Below are 13,440 nucleotides of genomic sequence, written 5' to 3' on the forward strand. Positions count from 1 at the left end.
AAACTGTCTGTACTGGGCTAGCTTGATTATCACTTCAAAAGTTTTTTTCTCTTACTTAATTGGCCTCTCAGAGTTGGTAAGACAACTCCCACCTGTTCATGCTCTCTGTATGTGTGTATATATATATCTCCTCAATATATGTTCCACTCTATATGCATCCGAAGAACTGGGCTGTAGCCCACGAAAGCTTATGCTCTAATAAATTTGTTAGTCTCTAAGGTGCCACAAGTACTCCTGTTCTTTTTGTGGTAGTTAAGTTTTTTTCTTGAAACTACAACTGTATGCAACAAAATTAATGCGAAGTTTAAATACTCTGTTTACTTTCTTATCTCAAATTACGATATATTTAATTGCAGCTGTATTTAGTTTTTCTGATTTTAGACACACTGTTATTTTTCCAATCAAACAGAATACATCTTCAGTCACATTTTTATTTTTGCAAAGCATACAATATCTCAAAAATGAAATCATTCAGAAAGATACAGGTTGATAAATAATTGCTGCTGTTTTACCACCACAAAATAGCCGAACTTGGACTTGCTTTCTAAATTGATTTGTATCATCGCTCCAGCAATGCTAAGCAGTTGAATCCAGTCTGTTTTCACATATATCGGTTTCTAATGTACTCTCTGTACATGAGGATGTCTTCTTTTACCAGTGGCTGCATGGTGCCTCTGCCAGCCTGAATGTGAGCATGGAAGATATCAATTGATTTCTTATCTACTTTAGGAGGCTGGACTTCATAAATGTTGTCTTGGGAAAAAGAGGAGATGTGTATTCTGTAAAAGTCAAAACCAAACAGTCCTTTAGCATTAGGTCTAAAATCAGCAACATTACACATCAATTGCAGTGTAGCACCTCAATTAATTTTGTTTACAATACATATTAAGTGAACAAACTCTGAAAGAGAATGCACTGTATATCATTTTCATATTGTATCTAAAACTCCAGTAGCATTAATAACCAACCTTAGTTATTATAAGAACTATTACTCCCAAACAATAAACTGTATGTTTATTTTCAGCAGCAATATTTAAATATTAAATACTTTAATATTAAAATAAAATACCACAGTTGCTCAGTAAAGAGAAGCAAGTTAAACTGTATGCTGTCAAAAGGTGAGATTTTGGGTTTGGATTTAGTAACCGATTAATCAGTGGTTAACATGTTGTCATCAAAAGGTACAGTACAATCACAACCTATACATTAACTGTTTTGTGTGAATGCAACTTGATTTATTAGAAGCCACAATTTAAGATCAAGTTTAAGGAAAAACTGTCTGATGGAACTATAGGGCATGTCGACCCTTCAAGCTGAATTCATACCCAGGCTAGCTGTAATCAAGCTAGCAGACGTGCTGAAAATAGAATGTAGCCACCGTGGTGCAAGTGGCAGGACAGGCTAGCCACCCTCAGTATGTGCCTGCAGTCTCTAATAGGCATGTATTCAGGACAGCTAGCCCCTCCTGCAGCTCTCGTTGCCATGGCTACACTCTATTTTTAGCTCGCTAGCTCGAGTAACGCTAGTGCAAGTATGTCTCCTCAAGTTGGGAATCACACCCCGGAAGTGTATACAGACCTTATGAGTTGTCTAGAACATTTGAAAAAATCCTCCTGTAACTGCTAATCAGGAACAAGAAAATATTTCCCAGTAATCAGAAATCTGGCACATAAGTTTCAAGGGGATTGTTCCAATTCTCTAAATCATCAGCTTCATATGTTCTGGCTCACACCTTCTGGATGTCTGTTAAAAACTGACTGCTGAAATATCTGCTTTATAAAGAACTTTAAAAATAAACTCAGGACCATTATTCATTGGAACACTGTGATTTTAAGTTTGGACAAGAACGTCTCCATCTCCACACGTATTAAATAGGCTTCTGTCAGTTTAGCAGCTGCAGATAAGTTTATATTATTATTAATATATTTATTGTTTATATTGTGGTAGCACCGAGAGGCTGAAAAATAGATCTCAGTGCCATTGTGCTAGGTGTTGTACAAACATAGATAGATGTTATCGTTGTCCTGCATGGGCTTATAGTTTATGAAATCATAGCAACATCCTGCTGTCAAAGCTAATTGTTTAGTATACATTTTCTTTTAGCAGGAAAGCAAATCTGGTACCACCCAGTTTAACACCAACAAAATTTCAATTTTATTTCTAGGTGAAAGCCTGTGCTGTCATATGGGTGTAAGTGTAAAAAAGCCCCAAATTCTGACTACTAAAAAACTGGACAGTAACAGATCACAGTGATTACTGAACATAGTGATATTCTAAACAAAGAGTTCTCAACCATGCTAGTACTGTTTTTCCATTGCTTCACACTGACTCAGCAGAAATTCTAGGTTTCAGACTGACACGAAGAGTGTAACAATCCTGGAATCTTATTATATAGAATATCTGTATTGCAGTAGCACATAGGAGGCCCAGTCATCAATCAGGCTCCACTGTACTGGGTGCTGTAGCACTGAACGAAAAGTAGTTAAACATAGGGAATAATCTTTAAAAGGGACATGGAAGAAACTATGGCTTAGATTTTGTTGCATCCAATTTCCACAGGACGTAGTAGTGAGGCACAAGCTTCAAAAGGATCAAGTTGTGGTTCCCTGATTCACAGATCAACTCTATGCTTTCTCTACATTGTTTAGAGTAGCATATAAGCTGCTTTAAATTATGGCAGTTGGCAATAGCCCCAAATGGATTGTGACATTGCTGTGCTTAGCAGTGCATGCTGGTCTCAATCTGTGAGCCAGTATAGGGTCAGACCCTTGGCCTTGCCCTCTCCTGCTACCTCTGGGGTTGCCTGGGCCTCCATGAGTGCAGAGATCCAACCACTGTCTCTAGTTAGTGAATCAATACAATACACATGGCTCAAAAATGTATAATTCTACATTCAGCTGCTCATGAAAGAATACGTTGCATTAAAAATAATTCTATTCAGACCAGAGTTCTCAGACTTCTTAAATTAATCTGAAAACCCATTTTGTTCAGTCACCTTAGAACATTAAGGGAATTGTTAATCTTTTAAAAGTCCTTAAAGACAGGTATTTTGGGGACCTGATTTTAGTTTCTTGACAAAAAAATCAGCTCTAATTTCAAACAGATTCACTTATTTCCAAAAGAATTTTTTCTGATTTAGATTAAAGGTTTTGCAGAACTAGCTCATTTTCAAAAGCACTTATTTACTATTCAATTATACTGTCTAATGCTATGATAGCTCTTAATAGTATTAAAAAATTCTGTTTTTTCAACCCTTGTTGCAGACATACAATGCAGAAGACAAAAAACACAACTGTTAAGAAATTCAGTGCAATTAATATTCTATATTGAATGTGCCAGTTATTTAAGCACAAAGCTTTTCTGTACCCTTCTATGGGTGATCTTAAGTGTAATCATAGTTCTATTGTCAGTATGAACATGGCCTAATTTTTGAGACAGTTCTCAAAACATGATCTCTATTAAAACTATCTGACACTTTCTCTCTTATTTTAGAAACTTTATTTTATTGTTGAAGGATGATAAATTCTGAATGCTCCATAGTGGTGCGAAATTTCTCAAGGGGGCTATGAAGATGGTGCAGTGTGTTTGCATAAACCAATTCAAACCCTTCAGATGCAACAAAAAATATAAATGAAAATGTTTTAATTTTCAATATGAAAAATAACGTATTTTACACCTTTGAATTTCTATATTTTCAAATTTTGAAATAGTGTGATTTTTACATAACTGAATCCAGTTAATTTAATATTTTGAATACTTAGGATTACCCTATTTAAAAAAATAAAGAAAGAGGACACTCCACAGGCCCTGGCCCCGCCCCTTCCCCACCCCCACCCCAACTCCGCCCCTTCCCCAAAGTCCCCGCCCTAACTCCCCCTCCTCCCTCCCAGCCACGCGAAAAGGGCTGCCCGAGCGCTACCGGCTTCACGGTTTGCCGGGCAGCCTCCAGACCCTGCACCCCCAGCCAGCGCTTCCCCAGCGCAGCTGGAGCCCGGGAGGGGAAGCGCCCAGCTGGGGGCGCAGGGTCTGGAGGCTGCCCGACAAACCATGAAGCCGGTAGCGCTCGGGCTTCGGGCAGCCCCTATGCCTCCGGACCCTGCGCCCCCGGCCGGGCACTTCCCCTCCCGGGCTCCAGCTGCTCTGCTCCTCCCCTGACTCTTCGGTTCTGTTTAAGAGCCAAGCTGCCCGAGCCAGCGCTACTGGCTTCAGGCAGCCCCCGTGCCTCTGGACCCTGCGCCGCCGGAGCAGAGCAGCTGGAGCCCGGGAAGGGAAGTGCCCGGCCGGCGGCTCGGGGTCTGGAGGCACGGGGGCTGCCCAAAGCCGGTAGCACTGGCTCGGGCAGCTTGGCTCTTAAACAGAGCCGAAATCTGAGTCAGGGGAGGAGCAGAGCAGCCGCGGGAGAGGAAGTGCCCGGCCGGTATTTTTCCTGGACACGTTCAGCTTTTTGGCAATTCCCCCCGGATGGGGGTTTGACTGCCGAAAAGCCGGACATGTCCGGGAAAAAACGGACGTATGGTAACCCTAGAATACTATAATAATACATGAGCAAAATACTGAACCACTTACTGTTCGCATGACAGTCAACATAAGGAGATTTAGATCAATCTATAGTTCAAAAGCCATAGAAACATAAGGATCATTTTTTTTATTATAGCTTGATTTCAAACGATTAGTGTGCAAAGAGTCATTTGATCCCAGACTGGAAGAGGCATTTGGGGAACAAATCCCATAACAAAAGCCACCAAATATCAGAGACTTGTTCAAAACTATTTAGTGTCTCCTTTTTAATAATGATCATTTGTTTCTGAAAGGATGAAGAGCAGACAAAACTACCTGTCAGCTGGTGTCCCTGCTGAAAGCACATTAAAATTCAAATTTCACTTTCTCTCTCAACTTCCATAAGGTTGGTCTTCAAGATTGTGTCAAAGACATTAAAATTCATTTTTGGCAATGATTCTGCCGAAGTCAAAAGACATCACAATATTTCTTCCCTGTTCTAACAGAATGCAACAAAACAGGTGTCAGAAATATGAAAAAGATTTCGCTTGTGGTATTTTGTGAGAGTATCAAAGTTCAGGAGTTATTACATTAAGGCCCTGATGCTACAAACATTTTTGCATGTGCACAAATTTAAGCATGACTACAAATATAATTCAGTGGGACTGTTAGGTAAAAATTAAGCCTTTAATTTAAAACAACAGACTTAGAGTTAAGGTAACAAAAGGTCTCATTCAAGCTAAAATTTCAAATGGATTAACAAGCTGTTTAATGAAAAGGATGTAAAGAAGAAATCCTATGTTCCCTTCATATAAAATATACTATAGCACTTAAACAGCAATATAAAAATTAGCTACTACAACTGCACAGATTGAATAGAATAATGTAGGAGACTAAATTTAGAGCCAAATTCTGCCTTCACTTACATCCCTACATCTCTAGTGAAGTCAACAGGATTGAATTGGTAGACCAGAGGGCAGAATTGGACCTAAATGTCTCATTCTAAATAACAGAGGCCACATATATGCATTTGACTTCAAAAAGATTTTGTGCACTGTCACAGGATGGCTGGTCCCCTGTGCCGGAACAGATGCTCCCAGTTGAGCCAATTAAGGGGGTGGTGCTGCACTTGGGCTATAAGCAGAGAAAGGGAATTCAGTGAGAGCAGTGCTAGAAAGTGAACTGCAGAGTGAAAATGCAGGGAGACAGAATCATAGAAGATTATGGTTGGAAGAGATCTCAGGAGGTCATCTAGTCCAAACCCCTGCTCAAAGCAGGACCAACACTAACTAAATCATCCCAGCCAGGGCTTTGTCAAACCGGGCCTTAAAAACCTCTAAGGATGGAGATTCCACCACCTCCCTAGGTAACCCATTCCAGTGCTTCACCACCCTCCTAGTGAAATAGTTTTTCCTAATATCCAACCTAGACCTCCCCCACTGCAACTTGAGACCATTGCTCCTTCTTCTGTCATCTGCCACCACTGAGAACAGCCCAGCTCCATCCTCTTTGGAACCCCCCTTCAGGTAGTTGAAGGTTGCTATCAAATCCCCCCTCACTCTTCCCTTCTGTAGACTAAATAAACCCTGTTCCCTCATCCTCTCCTCATAAGGCATGTGCCCCAACCCCCTAATCATTTTTGTTGCCCTCCGCTGGACTCTCTCCAACTTGTCCACATCCTTTCTGTAGTGGGCCCTCCCAAAACCAGATGCAGTACTCCAGATGTGGCCTCTCGAGTGGAAAATAGAGGGGAATAATCACTTCCCTCGATCTGATGGCAATGCTCCTACTAATTCAGCCCAATACGCCATTAGCCTTGTTGGCAGCAAGGACACACTGTTGACTCATATCCAGGGTCTCATACACTGTAATCCCCAGGTCCTTTTCTGCAGAACTGCCGCTTAGCCAGTCGGTCCTCAGCCTGTAGCAGTGCATGGGATTCTTCCATCCCAAGTGCAGGACTCTGCACTTGTTCTTGTTGAACTTCATCAGATTTCTTTTGGCCCAATCCTTCAATTTGTCTAGGGCACTCTGGACCCTATCCCTACCTTCCAATGTATCTACCTCTCCCCCAAGCTTAGTGTCATCCACAAACTTGCTGAGGATGCAATCCATCCCACAATCCACATAATTAATGAAGATATTGAACAAACCCAACCCCAGACAGACCCCTAGGACACTCCGCTTGATACTGGCTGCCAACTAGACATCAAGCCATTGATTGCTATCCGTTGAGCCCGACAATCTAGCCAGGTTTCTATTCACCTTATAGTCCATTCATCCAATCCATACTACTTTAACTTGCTGGCAAGAATACTGTAGGAGACCGTATCAAAAGCTTTGATAAAGTCGAAGTATATCACGTTCACCGCTTTCCCCGTATCCACAGAGCCAGTTATCTCATCATAGAAGGCAATCAGGTTGGTCAGGCATGACTTGCCCTTGGTGAATCCACGTTGACTGTTTCTGATCATCTTTCTGTCCTCCAAGTGCTTCAAAATGGATTCTTTGAGGACCTGCTCCATGAATTTTCTGGGGACTTAGGTGAGGCTGTAATTCCCCAGATACTCCTCCTTCCCCTTTTTAAAGATGGGCACTATATCTGCCTTTTTCCAATCATCTGGGACCTCCCCCAATCGCCAGGAGTTTTCAAAGATAATGAATGGCCAATGGCTCTGCAATCACATCAGCCAACTCCCTCAGCACCCTTGGATGCATCCGTCCCCATGGACTCGTGCATGTCCAGCTTTTCTAAATAGTCCTTAATCTGTTCTTTCACCACTGAGGGCTGCTCACCTCCTCCCCATACTGTGCTGCCCAGTGCAGCAGTCTGGGAGCTGACCTTATCTGTGAAGACTGAGGCAAAAAAAAGCATTGAGTACTTCAGCTTTTTCCACAACATCGGTCACTAGGTTGCCTCCCCCACTCAGTAAGGGTCCCACGCTTTCCCTGACCTCCTTCTTGTTGCTAACATAGCTGTAGAAACCCTTCTTGTTACCCTTCACATCCCTTGCTAGCACAACTCCAATTGTGCTTTGGACTTCCTGATTATACCCTTGCATGCTCGAGCAATATTTTTATATTCCTTCCTAGTCATCTGTTCAAGTTTCCACTTCTTGTAAGCTTCCTTTTTTTGTTTAAGCTCACCGAAGATTTCTCTGTTAAGCCAAGCTGGTCACCTGCCATATTTGCTATTCTTTCTGCACATTGGGATGGTTTGTTCCTGCACCCTCAATAAGGCTTCTTTAAAATACAGCCAGCTCTCCCGGACTCCTTTCCCCCTCATATTAGCCTCCCAGGGGATTTTGCCCATCAGTTGCAAAATCTGTTTTTTTGAAGTTCAGGGTCCGTATTTTGCTACTCTCCCTTTTTCCTTTTGTCAGGATCCTGAACTCAAGCATCTCTCCTGCAGTGGTCCCTGAAGAAAGGAGTTGTCTGCTCAAGCAGCAGCATGGAACAATACCTCAGGGAGGAGGGGCTGTGCTCAGTTTAAGGCTGAATGGAAGATTTGTTTTTCTGTTTGCTTTTTTTGGCATCTGGTGTTAATTAAAGCAATGAGGGGCTTTGAGAGGATGAGCAAGAGTGTGTGGAGTTATTATTTAAGGAACCCTGAAGGAGGGAAAAGAGGGGTAGAGCACTCAAGAGGCACCACTGGCCACAGAGTGGTGTTCAGTTGGTGGCCATGGTATTTCAACTGGTGTAGTCAGCAGGATCCACAAGCCCCCTCATGTCAAGGAGGAATAATGGAGCTGAAAAGTTCTGAGCTTATATTTTTTTTGAAGGGGAGATGTTTACCCACCCAAGTTAGACCATGGAGGGATGGCAGCAACTGTAAGAGTTCCTGATCCAGTTTCAGCAAGCAGTCAGGCATAAGAACAATGGGCAGTGATGCTAGTGACTGACCAGGCATGAGACACAGCAATGTTACCTAATGGGGATCTTGCGGAGGGAAGAAGGTCAGAGATCCCAGATACAATGGCCTCACAGAGGGTATGTTTTGCCTGAGGGTAAGTGGGGCATATGAGGAACTTGCCCCATCTGAGCTGTGACTAAGATGTGCTGTACAGTGCTGGGCACAGAAGAAATTGGGCAGACCCTGGGAGGTCCTCCATTGTCATTCAGGCCCAGGAAGGTGCAAGGGCAGGGGTGTACTCAAAGATTGTGTGTTTTTGCTGTGAGGAAATGAGGCACATCTGAAGGTATTGCCCATGAAGAGTTCCCACTTTGGGAAACCTGGGCACAAGGATCACGGTGCCTCAGGTAGCAAGGTGATCATTGGGAGGTATGGACCAAGAGGGGAAAGAGATGGACTGTGTGTTTCAGGTGTGAGAAAGTGGGACACAGACCCCCCTCTTATGAGCAATGAACACGAGGAAAATAGTGTCTATGAGAGGCAGAGAGGCTGGCAGACCAACAGAAGTAATTCCCCAGGCAGAGGGGCCAAACGGAGAACAGGGTGGAGCAGATCTCACTACAAAGGCCAGTGGAGATAAGGGCCAAGGGGCAGTTTACAGCATCAGAATCTCCAAGGGCAGAAGTTGTTTAATCTGCTGGCAGAGGTACATGGGCAGGAAGGACAGATCTTTCCCTTAATCAAGGTTGTAGAGAAAGAACTGAACCAGAATTTTGAGATGTACAGGCTCATACCCCAAGCAAAGAAAATGAACCAGAGGATGCAAGAGGAGGCTAATGAGCTGGGAGAGCTCATTAGGAAAGCCATGCAACTGTAGGCTGGGGCAGACTCTGCAGTTATGGCAGCACCAGTTACAGCTGCCAAGCTAATACAACACTGAGAGGAGTGAATCTGAGAGCTTTGCTCTCCTTGTCTGAGAACCACCAAATGGAATTGGCCACTGTGAAAGAAGCCAAGTGATAGGCCCTGGAAGAGAGGGATAAGTCAGTGGCTGACAAACAGGGCTTGGCATTCCAAATGAAATGCTAGAGGATAAAAGGGGTGGACTTCATCTCCAGATGTCTGATGGGCAGAGAGTACTCAGAGAGAGAGAGAGAGAGAGAGAAATTACTTTTGAGATCAGCCAGTTGAGTTAAAATGAAGCCAGAACTGGAGAACCTGCCTTTGATGTGGCAAGGCCCTGAGGGGGGAGGTATACCACAAGGTGGCTGGTCCCCCGTCATTGAAATAGGTCTAGCTCCCTTGTGCCACAGCAGGTGCTCCCACTTGAACCAATTCAGGAGGCAGGGCTGCACCTGGGCTATAAAAGGTCAGAAGGAGTTCAGCAAGAGCAATGTTAGAAGGGGAACTGCAGAGTGAAACTGATGGGAGAAGTGGTCTTCTGCAGTGGTTCCTGAAGAAGGTGGCTGCTCAGGTGGCAGGAAGGGCCATACCACAGGGAGCAGGGGCTGTGCCCAGCTTAAGGCTGAGGGGAAGATCTTATGGGTTTGCTTTTTGGAATTTTGTGTCAATAAAGAAACCAAACCCCAAGAAGGGCTGTGAGTGGATAAGCAAGACAGTGGAGTTTAAGGAGCCCCGAAGAAGAGGAAAACAGGGCAGCTGGACAGGGCACTGCAGAGATACCTCTGGCCGTGGCAGTTCGGGTAGTGGCCATGGCATTACACGCACATAAGGAAAAGCTTTAACAGGCTTCCTGATTCTTCTACAAGTGCACACCATTTTTAGTACAGAGATCTCACCTGATGGCAAAAATATACATCGATATTGTGCTACATCTCTACTGGGGCTGAGAGCACATATGCTGTACTGGATGGTAGATATTACAAGTTAACTGTTGCAGTCACAGTTTCCTGGTAAATGACCACAAACTTGATTTCATCCCAAACCAAGTTCGGGAGAGGAGGAACTATACTTGCCCAGCAATTATTAGTAAAAGTCATGATACACCTCAGCATAAGATGCCTTTACAGGATATTGAGTTCTGCATTTATATGCCATATAGGTTGCACATGTGTAACAGAATTCTAGGCAGACTGCACTACTTTGATACGGAGTCATTTATGAAGCCAGACCTTTAATTTTAACTATTAGTACCAAATAATTTTGCAATAAATGAATCTTAAATAGAAAGGAAACCACATAAAAGCTAGCCTTGAGGCGTTCTAGAGCTTCAGATTACATGATTCTGAGACACTACATTCCCACACAACCATAAAACTTTGTTCAAGTGGATGAACTAGGCTGTGAGAGGCTGCTCCCATCAAGGTTTCCGCTTATGAATGAGAAGTCAAACCATCATAAGTCAACTCTGAGGTCTCCAGAAATAAAGGATGAGAGAAAAATAAAACCATGAAATTCTTATTCTCTACCATTCAGTGGTTTGAGATGGGGAGAAAGAAATAGGGGCATGAGAGCCATCACCCACAGATCCTAGTCTCTATAGCTAAGCCTGTAATAAGGTCATTCCACATACGTTGATATTCTTCAGCCACAATCCAATTTGCCCCTTTAAATAACACCAGATTTTAATAGTGGTATGGGATAGTCACAATTAGGTAAGTTTTATATAAAATTTGCAAGGAAAGCAGCTACTTGGATTTAATGATACACTTTCACACACATTGTAAATTTCAGCTGGTTTTACTATGACTCCCCCCTCATTGATCATTCAGTTCTCTCCAGTCATCTTTGTTTAGTATGTCCTCACATTAGGGTATATTTAAAATTTCCTATGCTATACACAATTTTCACCCACCGTATGCTTTTATTATAGGACAGGGACCAGCAACCTTTGGCATGCAGCCATCAGGGAAATCCTGTGGCAGGACGGGACTGTTTGTTTACCTGCAGCGTCCACAGGTTCGGCTGATTGCAGCTCCCACTGGCTGCGGTTCACTGTTCCAGGCCAATGGGGGTTGCGGGAAGCAGCAGCCAGCTCATCCCTTGGCCCATGCCGCTTCCCACAGCCCCCATTGGCCTGGAACGGCAAACCGTGGCCAGTGGGAGCTGCGATCGGCCGAACCTGCGGACGCTGCAGGTAAACAAACCGTCCTGGCCTGCCACAGGATTTCCCTGATTGATCGCGTGCCAAAGACTGCCGATCCCTGTTATAGGATATTGCTATTTCTTTGTTTAGCGCTTTGTTGGTATCTTAGCAACAGTGCACTGTATTCAAATACAGGGAACGGTCTATCTTTCTTTATTGCCTAAGACAACTACTGCATGTGTGCTGTTTTAATATAAAACTATAATTGCCTATGCTTTATTGTTTAATTACCAAAGACCCATCTCTTCTAATCACCTTTTTGTTAGGAACTCTAAATTGCAAAGCTGTTCTGATAATTCCAGTAAACTTGGCATTGTTTCTGTTGGGATTTATCTTTCATATATTGTGATCGCAATTCAAATTTCAGGGAAAATAAAGAAATAAATGAAGAGAGCACAATGTTATATTTTAATTCCTACTATCAGTTTTTAAATGGAGAACGACTTTATAACTCCTGTAAAGATCATACCAAAATATCAGGGATATGTAAATTCAGAGAAACTGTCTCTTATAGGAAGAGCTCACACCAGTAAATCATAAATTGCCTAATCTTAAGAGTATCTAGGTAACCAGAAATCCATCCCTAAATTTTATATTGTAATTCAGTTGTATTTACTGTAATCTCTTCAGCTAAGGTAGAAATCAAACCCTAACATCTACTGCAAGAGTTGTATGGATATAGTAGGAGTAACAACTTTGAAAGAACATAAAAGGAACTAAAAGGAAAGCAGTATAAATCATTATGATTTTCTGGAAACCATGGTTAGTTATTCTTGAAAACATAACTAGCATATCACTGTAGTTAATGTTTACTTGCGGTTTGTGTTGACTACTGGACGATAATATATTTGAATTAATAAGGTATGAACTTCCAGATTCTAAATCTGGAATGTTAAAGGGTCTTATTAAGAAGTTATGTTTCCTTGTTAATCAATATTAATTACATTTTAACAGTTTTCCAAAAAAAAAAAAAGAAAAGAAAAAAGAAAACAGTATTCATGAACTTATCTTATGTTCTACTTCTATTCAGTGCAAATTTGTTATTTCATATATGTGAGCGCCACCAACCTAATTTAAGTATTGAAAACTTTGTCCCAATAAACCCAAGAAAACAGAAGCTGGAATCACTGGACATTATTTCACAGCAGTACAGTGTTCTAGAATGTGTGCCTAAAACTGCACACAACTCATATTTATTATGTAATGCAGAATGTTGCAATTTTAGTGATAAGGAGTGAAGTCTTATGAAATAAACCTTATAATTAATAAAATATTTTGGTGCAAGTCTGATATGTTTTAAACTCAATGGCATTTTCAGATACAGTAGAAAGTGAGTTTTGAAGCAGTGATAAGAAATAGTTGACAACAATTATGTCCTGTGAATGACAGAAAGTTAAGATCCCAGGCTCAGATGGAATCTTTCACACCAACTTCCAGAAGTGATCGGACACAAAAGGATCCGTCTCTGCTACACTGTTTTAGCTTACTTTACAGCAAACAGCATGAGCAATATATTAATGTATATAATTCTGTGGGGAAAAATGATCTTTTTTAATACCGTTTTTCTGAAAATAGTTTTTTTCATATTTACCAATGTGATGTCTTTCTAGACTCTTTCCAAAGACGAAGGCACACATTTTCAGAAATGGGTATTTAAAGTTAGGTATTTAAATTCGTATTTGGGTGCCTAAATAAATAGCTTAATTTTCACACCATCCGCAACTCCTATTGACTTATTTGTGCATCTATCTTTAGGCAATCTAGTTTGAAAATCTGAACCTATATGACCATAAAGGGAAAGGGGAAATACTGCAGCTACACTAAATTAATTCACCCAATTTTACTATCTTAAACCAGAAGGAGTCACATACCCTAATATGTTTGCTTACTTATACATACCTACTCTAAGTAAAATAATAATAATAAACTAAAAAAGCAAACTGAACAAATTTGATGCCTCGCTTATTAATTGATTTGTTTCTAA

General features: G+C 41.8%; 1 protein-coding gene across 2 annotated transcripts in view; it reads right to left on the reverse strand.

Annotated features, from left to right (window-relative positions):
* Positions 1-413: 413 nt before the first annotated feature.
* Positions 414-13,440, reverse strand: part of FIG4 (FIG4 phosphoinositide 5-phosphatase) — a 165,542-nt gene continuing 152,515 nt past the window's right edge. For both annotated transcript variants that reach the window (XM_054023166.1, XM_054023167.1), the window contains exon 23: positions 414-779. In XM_054023166.1, the coding sequence (XP_053879141.1) occupies positions 602-779 (178 nt within the window). In that variant the 3' untranslated portion in view covers positions 414-601. The remainder of the gene's footprint in view (positions 780-13,440) is intronic.

This window comes from Malaclemys terrapin, chromosome 3 (assembly GCF_027887155.1).
Source record: "Malaclemys terrapin pileata isolate rMalTer1 chromosome 3, rMalTer1.hap1, whole genome shotgun sequence".
NCBI classification, from domain to species: domain Eukaryota; kingdom Metazoa; phylum Chordata; order Testudines; family Emydidae; genus Malaclemys; species Malaclemys terrapin.